General features: G+C 45.0%; 1 protein-coding gene across 1 annotated transcript in view; it reads left to right on the forward strand.

The window, feature by feature from the left end:
- ESF1 (ESF1 nucleolar pre-rRNA processing protein homolog) overlaps nucleotides 1–15,034 on the forward strand; it is a 128,575-nt gene that overhangs the window by 17,259 nt on the left and 96,282 nt on the right. Inside the window, exons 3-4 of the mRNA XM_082252471.1 lie at nucleotides 7,657–7,997; nucleotides 11,274–11,387. Coding sequence (XP_082108597.1) covers nucleotides 7,657–7,997; nucleotides 11,274–11,387 — 455 coding nt within the window. The remainder of the gene's footprint in view (nucleotides 1–7,656; nucleotides 7,998–11,273; nucleotides 11,388–15,034) is intronic.

A 15,034-nucleotide genomic window follows, 5' to 3' on the forward strand; every position in this document is an offset into this window, starting at 1 on the left:
GGGCCCCCTACAGATGGCCCGGTGGAAATGCCTTATTGGCGGCGGCCCTGTATACACTACCCTGAGGGATCAAATCGGTAGCACAAATTGTTGACTTTGTTTTGGATACATGTCTACCAACAATTGTAACTGCACATCGAATAAAGGATGGTATTAAGGATGTCGCATACAAATCAGAAAATATACACCATACATGTTATGCATAATTCTAACAAGGAATCCCATATATCTACATGTTTTCAGGAGAAGGGAAACCAGCATACTATGTTCTGTAGAAGCTTGCAATACCCAAGAAATGATGTGATGTTACAATTGTTTATAGATATGTATGCAAAGCAAAGTTACCAATTTGTGTAATTGACTTTATCGTTCAGGATAGTGTATGCTTCGTATTTTTAAGATTTTTACATTTTTGTAATAAATATGATTCCGTTTTTTCTCCTTTTTGTGTTAGTTATTTTCGTTGGTTGCATGTAACCTCAGTTTGTGGATGGGGAGTTTTGGAGGTGATCAATACAGCAATATATTGGAAGCTAAGGATCATCAGTCTAGAATAGATTAGGGGGATAGTTCTTTGCAATTTTCTATGCTGTTTTCACTTCAACCTTTTATTATTTGTTGCATGTCAGTGCTGCTTATCTCCTGCTGTCTTTTTGCATGCACTTAATGTCTACATGTATTACAGTGAATGCTGCACTGCATTTTCAGGGAGGGTTTGCTGATGGTGACAAAAGTGAGCCATGCCTGTGCAGTGTGTGTCTGCATGACCATTTGTAGACTCCATTTGGAGAACATGTGGAAGGACAACACACATAGGAACATTTGGGAGAGAGTTGTCACCCTATAACAGAAAATGTCTGCATTCGTAGCAGAATCTCCAGATTTTTTTATTTTTTTTTTAAATTAATTTTATGATTACATTAACACTGAACTCTGGGAAGAAAACATTTTCCCGTGCCATGCCCAAACTGCATAGGTTAACTGCTCATTTTACACACAAGACCGTTCTGGCTGAAAACTAATGAGATTTTAGTAATCGGGTTTATATACTTTAAAGTGATTGTATACTCTCACCTTGTAAAAACCCCATTCAGTTTAAAGTAGAAATGAAAGGCAAAACATTTTTGTGTATAGATATAAAAAACATTATTGATTCCTTTTCTCTTTCGTTTATTGACGGACACAGCTCCTGATATTACTAACCATTGGGTTATACTGCCCCCTACAGGAGTAGGACACTAGGCATAAAATAATTCTGGCTACACCTATGGGCAGTCTCTGCTATAGCGACTCAGGTTTTTTTTTTTTTCTGCCTAGTCAGGAGTAAGGACCTATTTCCTTGCTGGGATCTTTGGTCCTGACAACATTTTTTAGATCAAGCTTTGTGGTGACGCTATTTTGTTGTAGCCCTGGTGAGTGTCTATACACGGCGGCCATGTTTGTGTAGTCCAGGGGCCATTTTGTTGTGGTTTGCGCTTGGCAATAGCGGAGGCCATGACAGTGGAGCCCTGTGGGCGGTGATTTAGACGACGGGAGCTCCTCCTCTTCCCCTGGTGCTGACTCCTGGATCATTTTACTTCCACGTGTAGTGCAGATTACCCTGGTTGCTGCAGGTGCCTGTTTATGTGGGTGGTGAGTCTGGTGGGGTCCTCTTCCCTCTCTGCTGAGGATCACTTGGTGCTTTGTGCCTGGTGACCGGGTGGGGCTGCCAGGGCGGTGGGGGTTGTTCCTTAGCTGTGTTTTTTTACATTTTCTGTGGGGTCCCACTGGTGACTCATGGAGTCTTTTGGAGCACGTTTCCCCACCTGATCCCCTCTCTGAGGTTGTGGGGCCCTCCGGGTCACAACCATCCATTGATGCACTGACAGTGGTCCTGGAGTCCCTTGTTTCCCAGGTGGAGGTGGCTTACCGGTGACAGGCTAGCAAAAAGCATCCCCTGCCTCATCTGTCTCATCACATCCTAAATCTGATTTGGCTACCGCGGGTCACCCTGCTGGGTCTGATAGTGAGGATAATTCCTCCACGTCTGCGACCACACACGAAAAGGCGCTGGTGGATGCACTGATTGTATCTGTGTGTGAGACCCTGCAGATGGAGGATGCAGCTGAAGCCGCGACGGAGGAGCAGGTGGCCTTTGGCACTCAAAAGCTATCCAAAGCGGGAAAGATGTTTCCTTTCCCTGCCTATTTTGACAGAATTGTCCCTAAGGAGTGGGGATGACCGAAGCGTCCCTGTGGGGTCCTTAAGCTCTTTACTAGGCATTCCTCTATGAGGAGTCCCTTCTTAAGGATTGGACTGTGCCACCAGTGGTGGACCCTCCGGTTTCCAGATTAAACAAAGCAACCGTGATTACGGTTGAGTCCCCGGCCTTTAAGGATCTGACTGAACGAAAGGCGGAGGCTGTGGCCCTCACTATGTACACTCAGGCTGGTTCACTGAGGCCGGTATTCATCATTGCCCTAGTGTCGCAAACTCTGACCAAGTGGGCTAAGCTCCTACATCGTGACCTGTGGGGTGAACAGCTCCCCCTGCCTTTGCCGAGCTGGCGGACTAGCTGGTCCAGGGGCTGCAGTTTATCTGTGATGCCTCTTTGGATGCAGCTCCCCTTATGGCTCGCCTCTCTGCTTTTAGCAGTGGTCCTTCAGCGTGTCTTTTGACTCAAGTGCTGGTCTGCGGATCAGACTTCAAAAAAGGCCTTGACTGATCTTCCATCGCCTGTTTGGAGCTACCCTGGATGACATCATTAAAGGTCTCACAGCGGGGAAATAGTACTTTTTTTCTTTACAGGCTATTAAGGGCAAGGAAGCTTGTCGTAGACATTGGCCTTCCTTCTCAGCTCATAAGAAGTTTTTTCGTCCCTCGGGGTCGACTAACAAGGGCTCGAAGCCTTTCAGGGCCTTTTCTGGAGGATCCAAATTATCTTGTCTGGCAGGCCAAGATCGGGCTTCTCCAGACCCGTGGACAAGGCTCCTTCTGCATGAAGGTGTGCTCTCACCCGTATTGGGGGTGGGGGGACATCTTTGCTGGTTTCCGGACCCGTGGACTTCCCGGGTGCAAGACAAGTACGTCCACAAATTCATTCGGTCCGGCTACAAGATGGAGTTTTGCTCTTTTCCCCAGGCAAGGTTTTTCCTTCCAACTTGAGCTTGTCCCCAGATCGCTTACAGGGCCTGTTCCTTTAAGGGGTGATTGTACCAGTTCCGACCTTGGAATGTTTTCAGGGTTTTACTCAAACCTGTTCACAGTTCCCAGGAAGGAAGGCAAAGTGCATCCAATCCTGGCCCTCAAGGCGATGAACAGAAGTTCAGAATGGAGTCCATTTGAATCATGGTGGCATCCCTGCATCAGGAGGAATTCCTCGCCTCTATCGATATCAAGGATGCCTACCTTCACATTCCAGTATGTGCCAATCACCAGCGTTTTCTCCGCTTTGCTGTGGGAGAGAAATATTATCAGTTTGTGTCGTTACCCTTTGCTCCTGCCTCTGCTCCTCGGGTCTTCACAAAAGTGTTGGCCTGGTGCTAGCTTTGCTACGCCAATGGGGGATTGCGGTAAGGGGCTACTTGGACGATCTCCTTCTGTGAGCGTAGTCTCCCTCTGCTCTGGTGGAGAACCTGGAGATCACAATACGAACTCTGCGGGAGTTCGGCTGGATTATGAATTTTCAGATGTCTGCTCTGGTTCCCTCCACAAAGCTGGACTATCTGGGCCTTACTCTGGACTCGGCCTTAGCCAGAGTGCTCCTTCTTTGGACATACTCCAGAAATTGCAGGAAGCAATTCGCCTCCTGCCGTTCAACAAATGGTCAACCCTTCAGACTTTCATGCGGATGCTAGGCCTGATGGGGTCTACCTTCGAGGCAGTTCTGTTTGCACAGTTCCATATGATATCCCTGCAAAGAGGAATTCTGACTAAATGGGACAAGACTCTGCAGTCTCTGGAAATCAGATCCGGCTCAGTTGGGCATGAAGAAGTCCCTGACGGATGCCAGCCTGTCCAGCTGGGGAGACATCCTCGGCAAGCATTCTGCTCAGGGGATCTGGACGCTGGAAGAGTTCAGCCTCCCAATCAATGTCTTGGAACTTCGAGCGATCAGACTATGTCTGGATCATTGGATGGATCTTCTTCAGGGTTGTCCAGTGCGCATTTACTCAGACAATGCCATGGCTGTGGCTTATGTCAATCACCAAGAGGGCACAGGAAGTGCCCTGGCTGCTTTGGAGGTAGCCAACATTCTAAGGTGGGCTGAACGGTTCGTTCCAGCCCTCTCCACCATACACCTTGCCGGGGTGGAAAATTGTCAGGCAGGTTACCTCAGTCGGCAGGCGTTGGACCATGGGGAGTGGTCCCTTCATCCGGAGGTGTTTCATCAGCTGTGTCTCCTGTGGGGCACCCCCGAGGTGGATCTGTTGGTGTCTCGGCTCAACAGAAAGGCGCAGAGGTTTGTGGCTCGGACAAGGGATCCTTTGGCGGACACCACAGACGCGCTGGTGGCCCCGTTGGGGTCAGTATCATCTGATTTACGGCTTCCCTCTTCTCAAGCTTCTGCCCGGGCTTTTACACAGGATGGAGGCAGAAGGGATTCGGGTCATCTTAGTGGCTTCAGACTGGCCTCGCCAGGCTTGGTACGCCGATCTGGTGCAGCTGGTTGCCGACGTCCTTGGCAGCTTCCTCTCAGGGAGGATCTTCTATCCGAGGGATTGATCTTCCATCCTGCCTTTCAGTCGCTGGCTAAGACAGCTTGGCTGTTAAACGCCAGGTGCTGAAGGATAGGGGTTTATCTGAGTTGTTGATTCCTACACTGTTGAAAGCTAGAAAATCCACCTCTAGGAAGATCTACCATCGTACGTGGAAGACGTACCTTGCGTGGTGTGAGTCTCTTGGGGTTCTTCCTCGCTCCTTCTTGGTGGCTCGGATCTTGACCTTCGTTCAACGGGGGGGTTGAACAGAAACTGACCTTGAGTACCATCAAGGGCCAGGTGTTGACTTTAGCAGTCTTCTTCCAATGACGTTTACCACACACTCCCTGTGTCTTCAGGGTGTCTGACATTTGGTTCCTCCGTTGTGGGCTCGGTTGCTGCCTTGGGATCTTAATTTGGTGCTGTCAGCTCTACAGAAGCCTCCCTTTGAAAATATTCGGGAGATATCCCTGCTTACACTGTCCTAGAAGGTGGCTTTTTTAGTGGCAATCACCTCTGCGCAGGATATCGGAACTGGCGGCGTTATCCTGTCCACATCACCTGGTGATTCACAGGGATTAGGTGGTTCTTCACCCCTGTCTCACCCCTTGTATGATTTTCATTTGATTGAAGACATTGTGTTGCCTTCCCTGTGTCCTAGTCCTAAACATCCAAAGGAAATTGCCTTGTATGCCTTGGATGTGGCCCGGGCAATTGGGGTGTACCTGGCAGCAACGGAGTCTTTCAGGAAGTCAGACTCTCTCTTTGTGCTCATAGATGGACCTTTTGAAAGGGTTGTCTGCTTCCTCTGCGACTATTCCAAGATGGATCAGACAGATGGTGGTTCAGGCCTATTCCATCGGGGGTCAGATTCCTCCTTTCCCTGTCAAGGCGCACTCTACTAGGGCGCTTAGTGCCTCCTGGGCTTTGCGTCATCAGGCGTCAGTGACGCAGGTTTGCAAGGCGGCCACCTGGTCGTCGTTGCACACTTTTTACAAAGTTTTATTAAGTGGATGTTTTGGCATCTGTGGATGATTCTTTTGGCTGCAATGTTTTGCAGGCTGCTGTTTAAGAGGACCGGATACTCCTTTGAGGGGGTGTTGTTTTTTTCCAGGTGGGCTCCAGTTGTTTGGATGAGCTCCTGTTGCCTGGTTGTTTAATGTTTATCCTTGGGAATTTTATTTATTTTTTTTTTGTTTCCACCACTCATGTTTAACCGCTTGCCGACTGCCGCACGACTATTTACGTCGGCAGTCAGCCCCTCACAGGCAGAGTGAGGTAGATCTACGTCGCTAGCCTGCGAGGGTCTAGGGAGCAAGCGCGCGCCCCCGGAGGCACGCTCCCGCGTGGTCACGGACCCCCCTGCGCGCGATGTCCCCCGGTCACTCAGCGATCGTCGCTGCAGAGGGAGAAAGGCAGGCGGCTGATGTAAACAAGCCGCCTGTCATTCTTCCCTGTGTAGAAACAGTGATAATACGGTTCTACTATGTAGGACCATTGATCACTGTTTCTACAGCTCAAGCCACAGCCAATCGCAGTTAGAATCACGCCCCTAGGGACACACACAACCCCTCCCTCTCAAAAAAAGTTAACCCCTTCACTGCCAGTGTAATTTTACAGTAACAGTGCATATGTATAGCACTGATTACTGTAGAAATGTCACTGGTAACCCCAAAAGTGTCAAAAATGTCAGTCAAGAGTCCGATCTCTCCACCGCAATGTCGCAGTACCGCAAATAAAATCGCACATCGCCGCCATTACGCGTTAAAAAAAAACAACAAAAATCTTTCGCTTTTGTTAGTAAACGCGATAACTTTTGCGCAAACCAATCAAAATACGCTTTTTGCAATTTTTTTTCCAAACATATGTAGCATAAAACAAATTTTTTTTGGAAATTTCATATAAAAAAAATGTGAAAAATATTGCTATTTTTGCAAAATTCACGCTCTTTTTTTTTGTTTATAGCGCATGATCAACAAATTGCACAGGTGATCAAATACCACCTAAAGAAAGCTCTGTTTGTGGGGGAAAAAAAGGACGTCAAATTAGTTTAGGTACAGCGTCGCACGACCGCGCAATTGTCCGTTAAAGTCACGCAGTGCCGAATCGCAAAATAGGCCCTGGTCAGGAAGGGGGTAAAATCTTCCGGGGCTTAGTGGTTAACACTGCTTTGGGACGTCCCAGTGGCTATGAATTTCAGGAGCTGTGTCCGTCAATGGACGAAAGAGAAAATTGTATTTTTGACTGACCGTAAAATCCATTTCTCTGATGTTCATTGACGGACACAGCACCCACCCCTCTGTGGAGTTAAAATTCTCCTGACACTGCTTGTAACAAAACTGTGTGGCTATAGCAGAGAGAGGGAGTATACCTCCTGGGACTGCCCATGGGTGTAGCTAGAATTCTTTTCTGCCTAGTGTCCTACTCCTGTAGGGGGCAGTATCACCTAATGGTTATGAATATCAGGAGCTGTTTCCGTCAATGAACATCAGAGATGGGATTTTTGACTTACCATAAAATCCATTTATTTATTTTTATAAATGATCACTTACTCTGTTCTCAGCTGCATAAGAGCTAGGGGAGGAGAAACGGCAGTACACCGATCTTCCAGTGAAAGGCTGTGTGTGAGGGGCGGGGGGGGGGGAGAGCTGGAGTGTGTCGGGGCAAGTCTGATCATTGGAGGAGAGCAGGCTGACTTCCCAGCACAACTAGAGGACTGCCCACAATGTGTTTTGCTTTGTGTGGTTTGCTTTGTGTGGTCAGCTTTTATTAGGAAAGCAGAGGGACTGGCAGGAACACCAGGAATTTTAACAAAGGAAGCAGTACAAAGAGAACATGATACTTTTTCATACAAGTACATGATACAGCAGACACATCAGAAATATCACATTTTGGATTTACCTACTCTTCAATGATCATATGAGTCTGTGTGGGTTGATCTGTTATTAACCATGTTTTAAAAATCCTTGGTTTGCAGGACTTGATGTTGAGAGTGATGAGGACAGCACAAATGAAATTCCTTCTGGTGAAGAGGATTCTGAAATTAGTAACATTGACCTGGAAGATGAGGAGGAGAGTGAAGATGATAGTGAGGAGGATGAATCACAAGGTGACGACTCGGAAGAGAATGATGCAAGCTCAGGGGAGGAAGAGGATAGTGACAGTGGTCCAGATTTGGCCAGAGGAAAAGGGAACATTGAAACAAGTTCTGAAGATGAGGATGATGATGATGATGATATGGCTGACACAGCACATAAAGATACAGAAATCGAACATGACTGGAGAGAAATGGACAAAGATGCGCCTCGAGGAGACCAGGTATAAGACACATGGCACTCTGTTTCCCTGTGATAAGATTATCATTTTTGTATAATCCTGAATTTTCCAAGGCTATTGGAGACTTAAAGCGGAACTAAAGTTCTGCTGTCACAAACGGCGAGCAGGCAGGATCTTTATTGCATGTCTCCTCTGCATTAAAATAAACCTAACCCCTGCTTGCTGTTTTCTATCAGCATGTAATCTGCACGTGAGAAAATTAGAATTTACTTAAAATAAAAATATTCTCTATATTTTTGACTAATGTGGGGAAGGATCGGGCCCTCTGTTAAGTTTTTTTTTATTTCTGTATTTGTCCCCATTGGCAAGATTCACCCTTTTCTATTTGTCCTGACAATCATTGTGATGTAAACAGTAAGTAATGACTAATCCAAAATTTTACAGTTGTTACCAGAACGAAAGATGAGGGCAAATTTTCTAGTGGTGGCAACTGGTAACAACTGTCTAAGAAGGGGACTACTGTCAGTTTACTGAGATTTCCTGTTCCATCTCAGGAAGGGATTTTAATCCTTCCATATTCTATTCAATGCTTAAAAAAAAGAAAAAAATATGCACATGAATACATTGACAATCCGTTTGCTGTAATTTTATGATTTGTTTATATTTTTAAATCACAGGGAATAATGTGTTTGTTTCAATCTTACTAGAGATTGATGGGTTCACGCTCATGGCATCTGATCTAATGGTGTTACTTCTTGCAGAAGAAGCACTTAACCACCTCCTTCCCAAGCCTATTTTGACACTTCGCTCCTACATGTAAAAATCTACTTTTTTTGCTAGAAATTACTGAACCCTCAAACATTATATATTTTCTTTTTTTTTTAGCAGAGACCCTATAGAATAAAATGGTGTGTGTTGCAATTTTTTATGTCACACAGTTTTTGAGCAGCGTTTTTTTCAAACACAATATTTTTGTGAAAAAAAAAAAAAACACATTCATGAATAAAAAATAAAACCGTAAAGTTAGCCCAATTTGTTTGTATAATGTGAAATATAATGTTACGTCGAATAAATGGATACCTAACTCATGAAGCTTTTCAAAATTGTCTGCCCGTAAAATGGCGGCAAACTACGGTGCTTAAAATTCTCCATAGGCGACACTTTAAGCGCCTTTACAGGTTACCAGTTTAGAGTTGCACAGGAGGTCTGGTTCTAGAATTATTGCTCTCACTCTGACGTTCGCGACAATACCTCGTGTGGTGCAACCATTGTTTATATATGCGTGCCGGAGTAACGTATGCGTTCCCACTTGCGTGTAAGCGCGGTGGGACAGTGGTGCTTTAAATTTTTTATTTTTTTTATATACAAAATTTTTTATTTTATTTTTTTTTCTGTGCAAACTTTGCTATCACAAGAGATGAACCACATCCCTTGTGATAGCATTGGCTGTGACAGGTCCTCTTTATGGAGAGATTTGGGGGTCTATTAAACCCCAAATCTTTCCTCTACCCCCCCCCCCCCCCCCAAAGCAGCCGATCGGAATGAGATTGGTTCGATCGGCTCCTTCTCTGGCCGCTGGTGGCCAGGGAAACAGAAGTGACGATTACTGGTCACTCCTGGTTTCCAGGGTTACAGAGAGAGGGGAATGACATCAGTTCCTCTCTCTCTGTTCCAGGCAGCCATCGCCGTGGCCCGGAGAGCCAGAGAGAGGCGGCGACGGGAGGGGGGTGGGACCACTTTCCGCCACCCGCAGAAGTGATTAAGTGGCTAATTAGCCTCTCAGATCACTTATGCCTTCTACAGAATCGCCAGCTGAAAATAATGGTACCGGAAAGGACGCCTGCAGGTGTAGGCATCTTCCCCGTATAACCACTGAAACCCAAGAACATACGGGAACGTCCTTGGGTGGGAAGTGGTTAAGCTTGTTACTTTTTTTATTATATTACTGTCACCTCTTAAAGTGTATTTCCACCTCTACAGACAAAATCACACTGGTTGGCATATTTTACTGGACGGATTGAGTTCTAATTGTGATTTATTCGATCCTGCCCAGCAGAAGCCCAGCTAGCTTTTACAACAGGCTGTGTATGAAGTGGTTTCCTTCTTGAATAATGCTGTGATCTGTGAGCCGAGACTTGGGAGGTTTGGACTCTTCCTGTAGGTGTGACTGGACGGAATTGAATGCTAATTAGTATTGTCCATCCCACCCACCATCAGAGCTGTAAAGGAAGTTACATTGTTTGCAGAATCTGAAAGACTTCAGAGGGGTGTATCATAGACTCTATCTGTTGCATGACATAAGGCCACATCTAAACCCAGAACAACAGACCAACATGGCACAGAGGTATGATCTATGCTGGAATTGATCATTTCATTCAGTTCAAGTGAAAAGAGAGCTGGAGTTCAGCTGTAAGGCTCCATTCACATGTTAGCGTATGGATCACGGGCAGAACCGCCGCGGTTCCGCCCGCGATCCGGAGATTATTGCAAATCGCGGGACGCCTGTGCGTTGCCCATTGATTTGCAATAGACCCCCAAACGCTGAGCGTTGTTGCCGCGATTTCTGCCTGCCGAATCGTGGTAACATCGCGCAAAAAAAATCGCGGGACGCAATACGATCCAAAGAAGCTCTTTTTTTAGTCCCAATGCGTCCCGCGATTTTTTTGGCGCGATGTTACCGCGATTCGGCAGGCGGAAATCGCGGCAACATCGCTCAGCGTTTGGGGGTCTATTGCAAATCAACGGGCAACGCACAGGCGTCCCGCGATTTGCAATAATCTCCGGATCGCGGGCGGAACCGTGGCGGTTCTGCCCGTGATCCATATGCTAACATGTGAACGGAGCCTAAGTGTTTAGCACTCTTACCTTGTAGCACTGTGTCCTGGGTTCTGTTCCCACCAAGGACCCTATTTGCATGGAGCTTGATTATTTTTTTTCATACTTGTGTGTTTTTACCTAGAAGTACTTTTTTGGATTAAAAAAAAAAAACATACAAAAAGTTTAATCTTTTACACAAATTATTCCAAGTATGTGCTCATATGTACAGTGATGTTACAGGCATTCTATAGTAAGCTCCTTTTTTGGAGATAAACGAGATGTGAATGAATTGTTCTTTGGAAAGCACTGAAGTTCAAATTCTAACCTATAGAAGGAAGAAGCATAATCGGCCATATCCCTGGTTATTTGTCACAGAGTATAGTCATTTTGCTTGTGTTAGCAGAAGCACCTAGCAGTGTTACATTTAATCTGTTAATTGACCCCTTGTATTTATATTCCGACTTGGTAATTTATTATCCATATTTTTATTCAATGCAATAGATAACCAGAAGGCTGGCTGTGTGCAATATGGACTGGGACAGGCTGAAGGCTAAAGACCTACTTGCACTCTTTAACTCCTTTAAGCCCAAAGGAGGAATTGTTTTCTCTGTAAAGGTAAGGCAATAAGAATTTTATAATTTATGATTAAATGCTTTGTTTTTAACTGATGACTTTGCCAGCAAAACCCTTCCTGTTCTAGGGTGAGAATGTTCACTCATTGTACTGTTTTTATGAAGTAGCAGTGTTGTCACCCTTAGAACAGGAAGTGTGCTAGGACTACAAAATACCCCCCCCCCCCCCAATTTCTCTTCTGATATCTAAGGATAACTTCTCTTTTTTGTCTTCCCCCTAGAACAGCTGTGGCTATGGGCATCTGTTTACTGAGGTTTTCTATTATTGGTTGAACTCAATGGACTTTTTTCTTTTAACCTATGTAAATGTAACTATAAGAGTGCAGGCAGACAGTGCCAAGTTATCTGCTCACTGAATTTCTTGCATGTTTAACAAGTAGTTTTTCTAAAGAAAGTAAATAAAATGTTCATTGTTGGGATTTTACGTACCCTTTAACAAATGGGTTTTATGATTACTAGACTGCCAAAGGCTGCAAACTATTTAAAGTAGAAGTACAGCCAACGCTCTTTGGCTGTACATCTCCTGTGGATCATCATAGTAGTGCAGTTCATTTAACACTCCTGTGACCCATTTTCAGCAGACAGTGGGCACATAAGGCAGTCCAGGCTCGGGAAGGATCGTAACCATATGGTCAAGATCTGCCCACATGCCTGGTGGACCGTTATCTGGCTCAGCCTCTCAGAGAGCTGCCGTGAGCCTGAGCCGGCGGCTCCCTCCCCCTCAACAGCCCATCAGGGGGGGAGAGCAGAGAGTCAGTGATTGACAGTCAACAGCTCTCTACTCACAGAGCTGTGAGAACTGAGCGATTGGCAGTGTTCACTCGTTGTTTTATTGTTGAAGTCGGGAGACAGAACTGGGGCACCACAACAATCCCTGGAGAAATTGAGCAAACTTTCTGATTTTAACACAGTCTTACTGCATGGAATTGTTCATTAAAGCTGAACTCCAGCCACAAACTGGAATGCTGCACTGATCTGAAACAAATGACATCTATATTTAAATACCAATGCATATGGCTCTTGTACTTTAACAACATTTGTTTAGCTTTGATTTCACCTGTAAAGCTGTTGTCCAAAAAATCAGTGAGTGCTAATGTTAGGCAGAGAAGGCTTCAGTTTTGCCATGCTGGTGTTTTGGGCCATACCACATCATCGGTCACATAAGTCTGTTCTGCAGACCTTTTTCGTTGTGTTTCTTTTAGAGCCCATTCACATTGAGGCGACACAACTTCGGGGGGCGACCTGTGAAGTCGCGTGCACCGCTGTGCACTGCGACTTCGGCGCGACTTGCAGAGACTTCACATAATGGAAGTCTATTCAAGTCTCCCCGAGGTCGCCCCAAAGTAGTACAGGACCCTTTTTCTAAGTCAGAGCGACTTGTGTCGCTCCTATTAGAACGGGTCCTGTACTACTCAATGGACCGCGACATACTGCGACTTGTCAGGCTGACAAGTCGCCTGACAAGTCACGCTAATGTGAATGGGCTCTTAGGATGTTATTTGTTGTGTTTTCTAGTAGTACAAAGTATGAATACAGTAACAAAACAAGAAAAAAATACTTTTATAACCCTTCAGATGCCAAGTCCTGTGTAGCTCAAAGTGCACATCCATCACATAAAAAGCCAATTTCACAATACAAAGTCAGAAATGTCTGAAGAAAGTATACACAGCGAGGGATGGTCTAGCAGGGACCCAGTGAGGTTAAATAGTAAGAGGAGAATTCGTCCAAGGTCCTCAATTTATTTTTTTGTAACGCTTTTTGGAGACCCCCCATAATAGTGTATGTAAGTTGATAAACCAGGAGAGCTGTGTTTAGCAGTTGTTACCACTCTGAGAGGGTTGGTAGATGGGGCATCTTCCAGGTGTTTAAAATTAAACTTTTTGCCATAAAAGTATAGTTCAGAGAAGAGGAGGAGCTAGGAGCACCAGTGGGGGACCTGAGAGGAGGGGCTGCTCTGTGCAAAACCATTAAACAGAGCAGGTAGGTATGACAGGTTTGTTATTTTTTTTGCAAAAATATTTGTACCATTTTAATACCACCTTAAATTGCTGTATCAACTTCAGGAAGTATATTAATACTGGTCTCTGAATCTAGGGGAAATAGTAGGGACTTTCCCAATTAACCCTGAAGCCAGAGAATATTCCGAATTCACCTAAAAAGGTTCCAAAAAAATGCAAGAGGGACTGATTGGCATTCTCTAAATATATCAGGGTATCGTCCGCATAAAGGAATATATGTTCCTCTAGTGCAGGGTTACGCAAACTATGGCCCTCCAGCTGTTGAAGAGCTACAAGTCCCATGAGTCATAGCAAGACTCTGACAGCCACAAGCATGACACCAGAGGCATGATTGGACTTGTGGTTTTGCAACAGCTGGAGGGCCACAGTTTGCCTATCCCTGCTCTAGTGTGTTGATTTTGAAACCCTTAATTGTTGCGGAGGCTCTTAGCATCAACATGAGAGATTCCATAGCTAATGCAAACAAAGCTGATGAAAGGGGGCAGCCCTGCCTCTGAAAATATGAAATGGATCACAGATGGTGGTATTCATCCTTATTCTCGTATATAAAATAGTCACCCATTTAGGGAAATTCTGCCTAAATCCAAATTTGCAGAGGACCCGTAGAAGATATGACCACTAAACACTGTCGAATGCTTTCTGTGTTTCTAGTTAAATGATAGCTTGGCCTGTAAGATGTAGATATTTAAGGTAAGTAGGCTTATTTGGGACAAACTCCGCCTGATGGGATCACACCAAGCCCCCTTATGTTTTTGTTTTGTGTGTTTTTTTTTTTTAAGTTTAAACTTTTATTGTGTATCTTAAAAAAAGGGACTATTGGTACAATACTCAGAGGTACAACCTTTAACACTGTACAATCAGAAACTATAATCAAGAACAACGTTTTTCCTGCATATAATACAAGTGTAGCAACTAGACCAAAAATATCTACCTATTGGGGGGGGGTTGATATCCCTGAAACAGGACCTTGCTTACGTACTTAGTATTTTCTCAAGGATGGTCCCTGTCCTGGGCATTAAGGAGCCATATAATATGGCCTTAAAGACATCCCACTCAAAGGAATAGGAGGTTTATGCATTGTCCAGCCAAAAGTGAGAAATGGCTATGGAGCAGGAGTTAATCACAATTTCGTCATCCAACCAGTAGGGATTCAATCTTTACAGCTATATACCTTCCATACAGGGACCACAAAGGTCTATGGACAGTGGAGTACGGTTTGAAATTCCTCTAGGTAAGTATTCCACCTCGCCACCCTAGATATTAGGTCGGTGCTGGCAAAATCCATACCCTAAAAGAGAAGAAATACCATGAGAGTCAGAGTGTGAGGAGTAGGTAAGAGCTGTCAGATTTTTCCATCTCTACAATTCAATTCGATCAAACGAAGTTGCCATTCTATGAGCCAGGGGTTGAATTAGCCAGCCCCCTCAAGCGGTCAGTCTGAGTCAGTTCCAAAGCAAGCAGGGTAATTTCATGAATAAAATCCCTAGTGTAGTGATTCAGGATAATATAAACATTTACTATAGTAAGACATTTGCCTTCAATTGGAAGTTTATGTATAACCTATCTAACCAGGTGGTCCGTTTTTAAGCTAGCTTCATTGTTTCTACATAAG

This window comes from Pelophylax lessonae (assembly GCF_965119305.1).
Source record: "Pelophylax lessonae genome assembly, chromosome: 3".
Taxonomy (NCBI): Eukaryota; Metazoa; Chordata; class Amphibia; order Anura; family Ranidae; genus Pelophylax; species Pelophylax lessonae.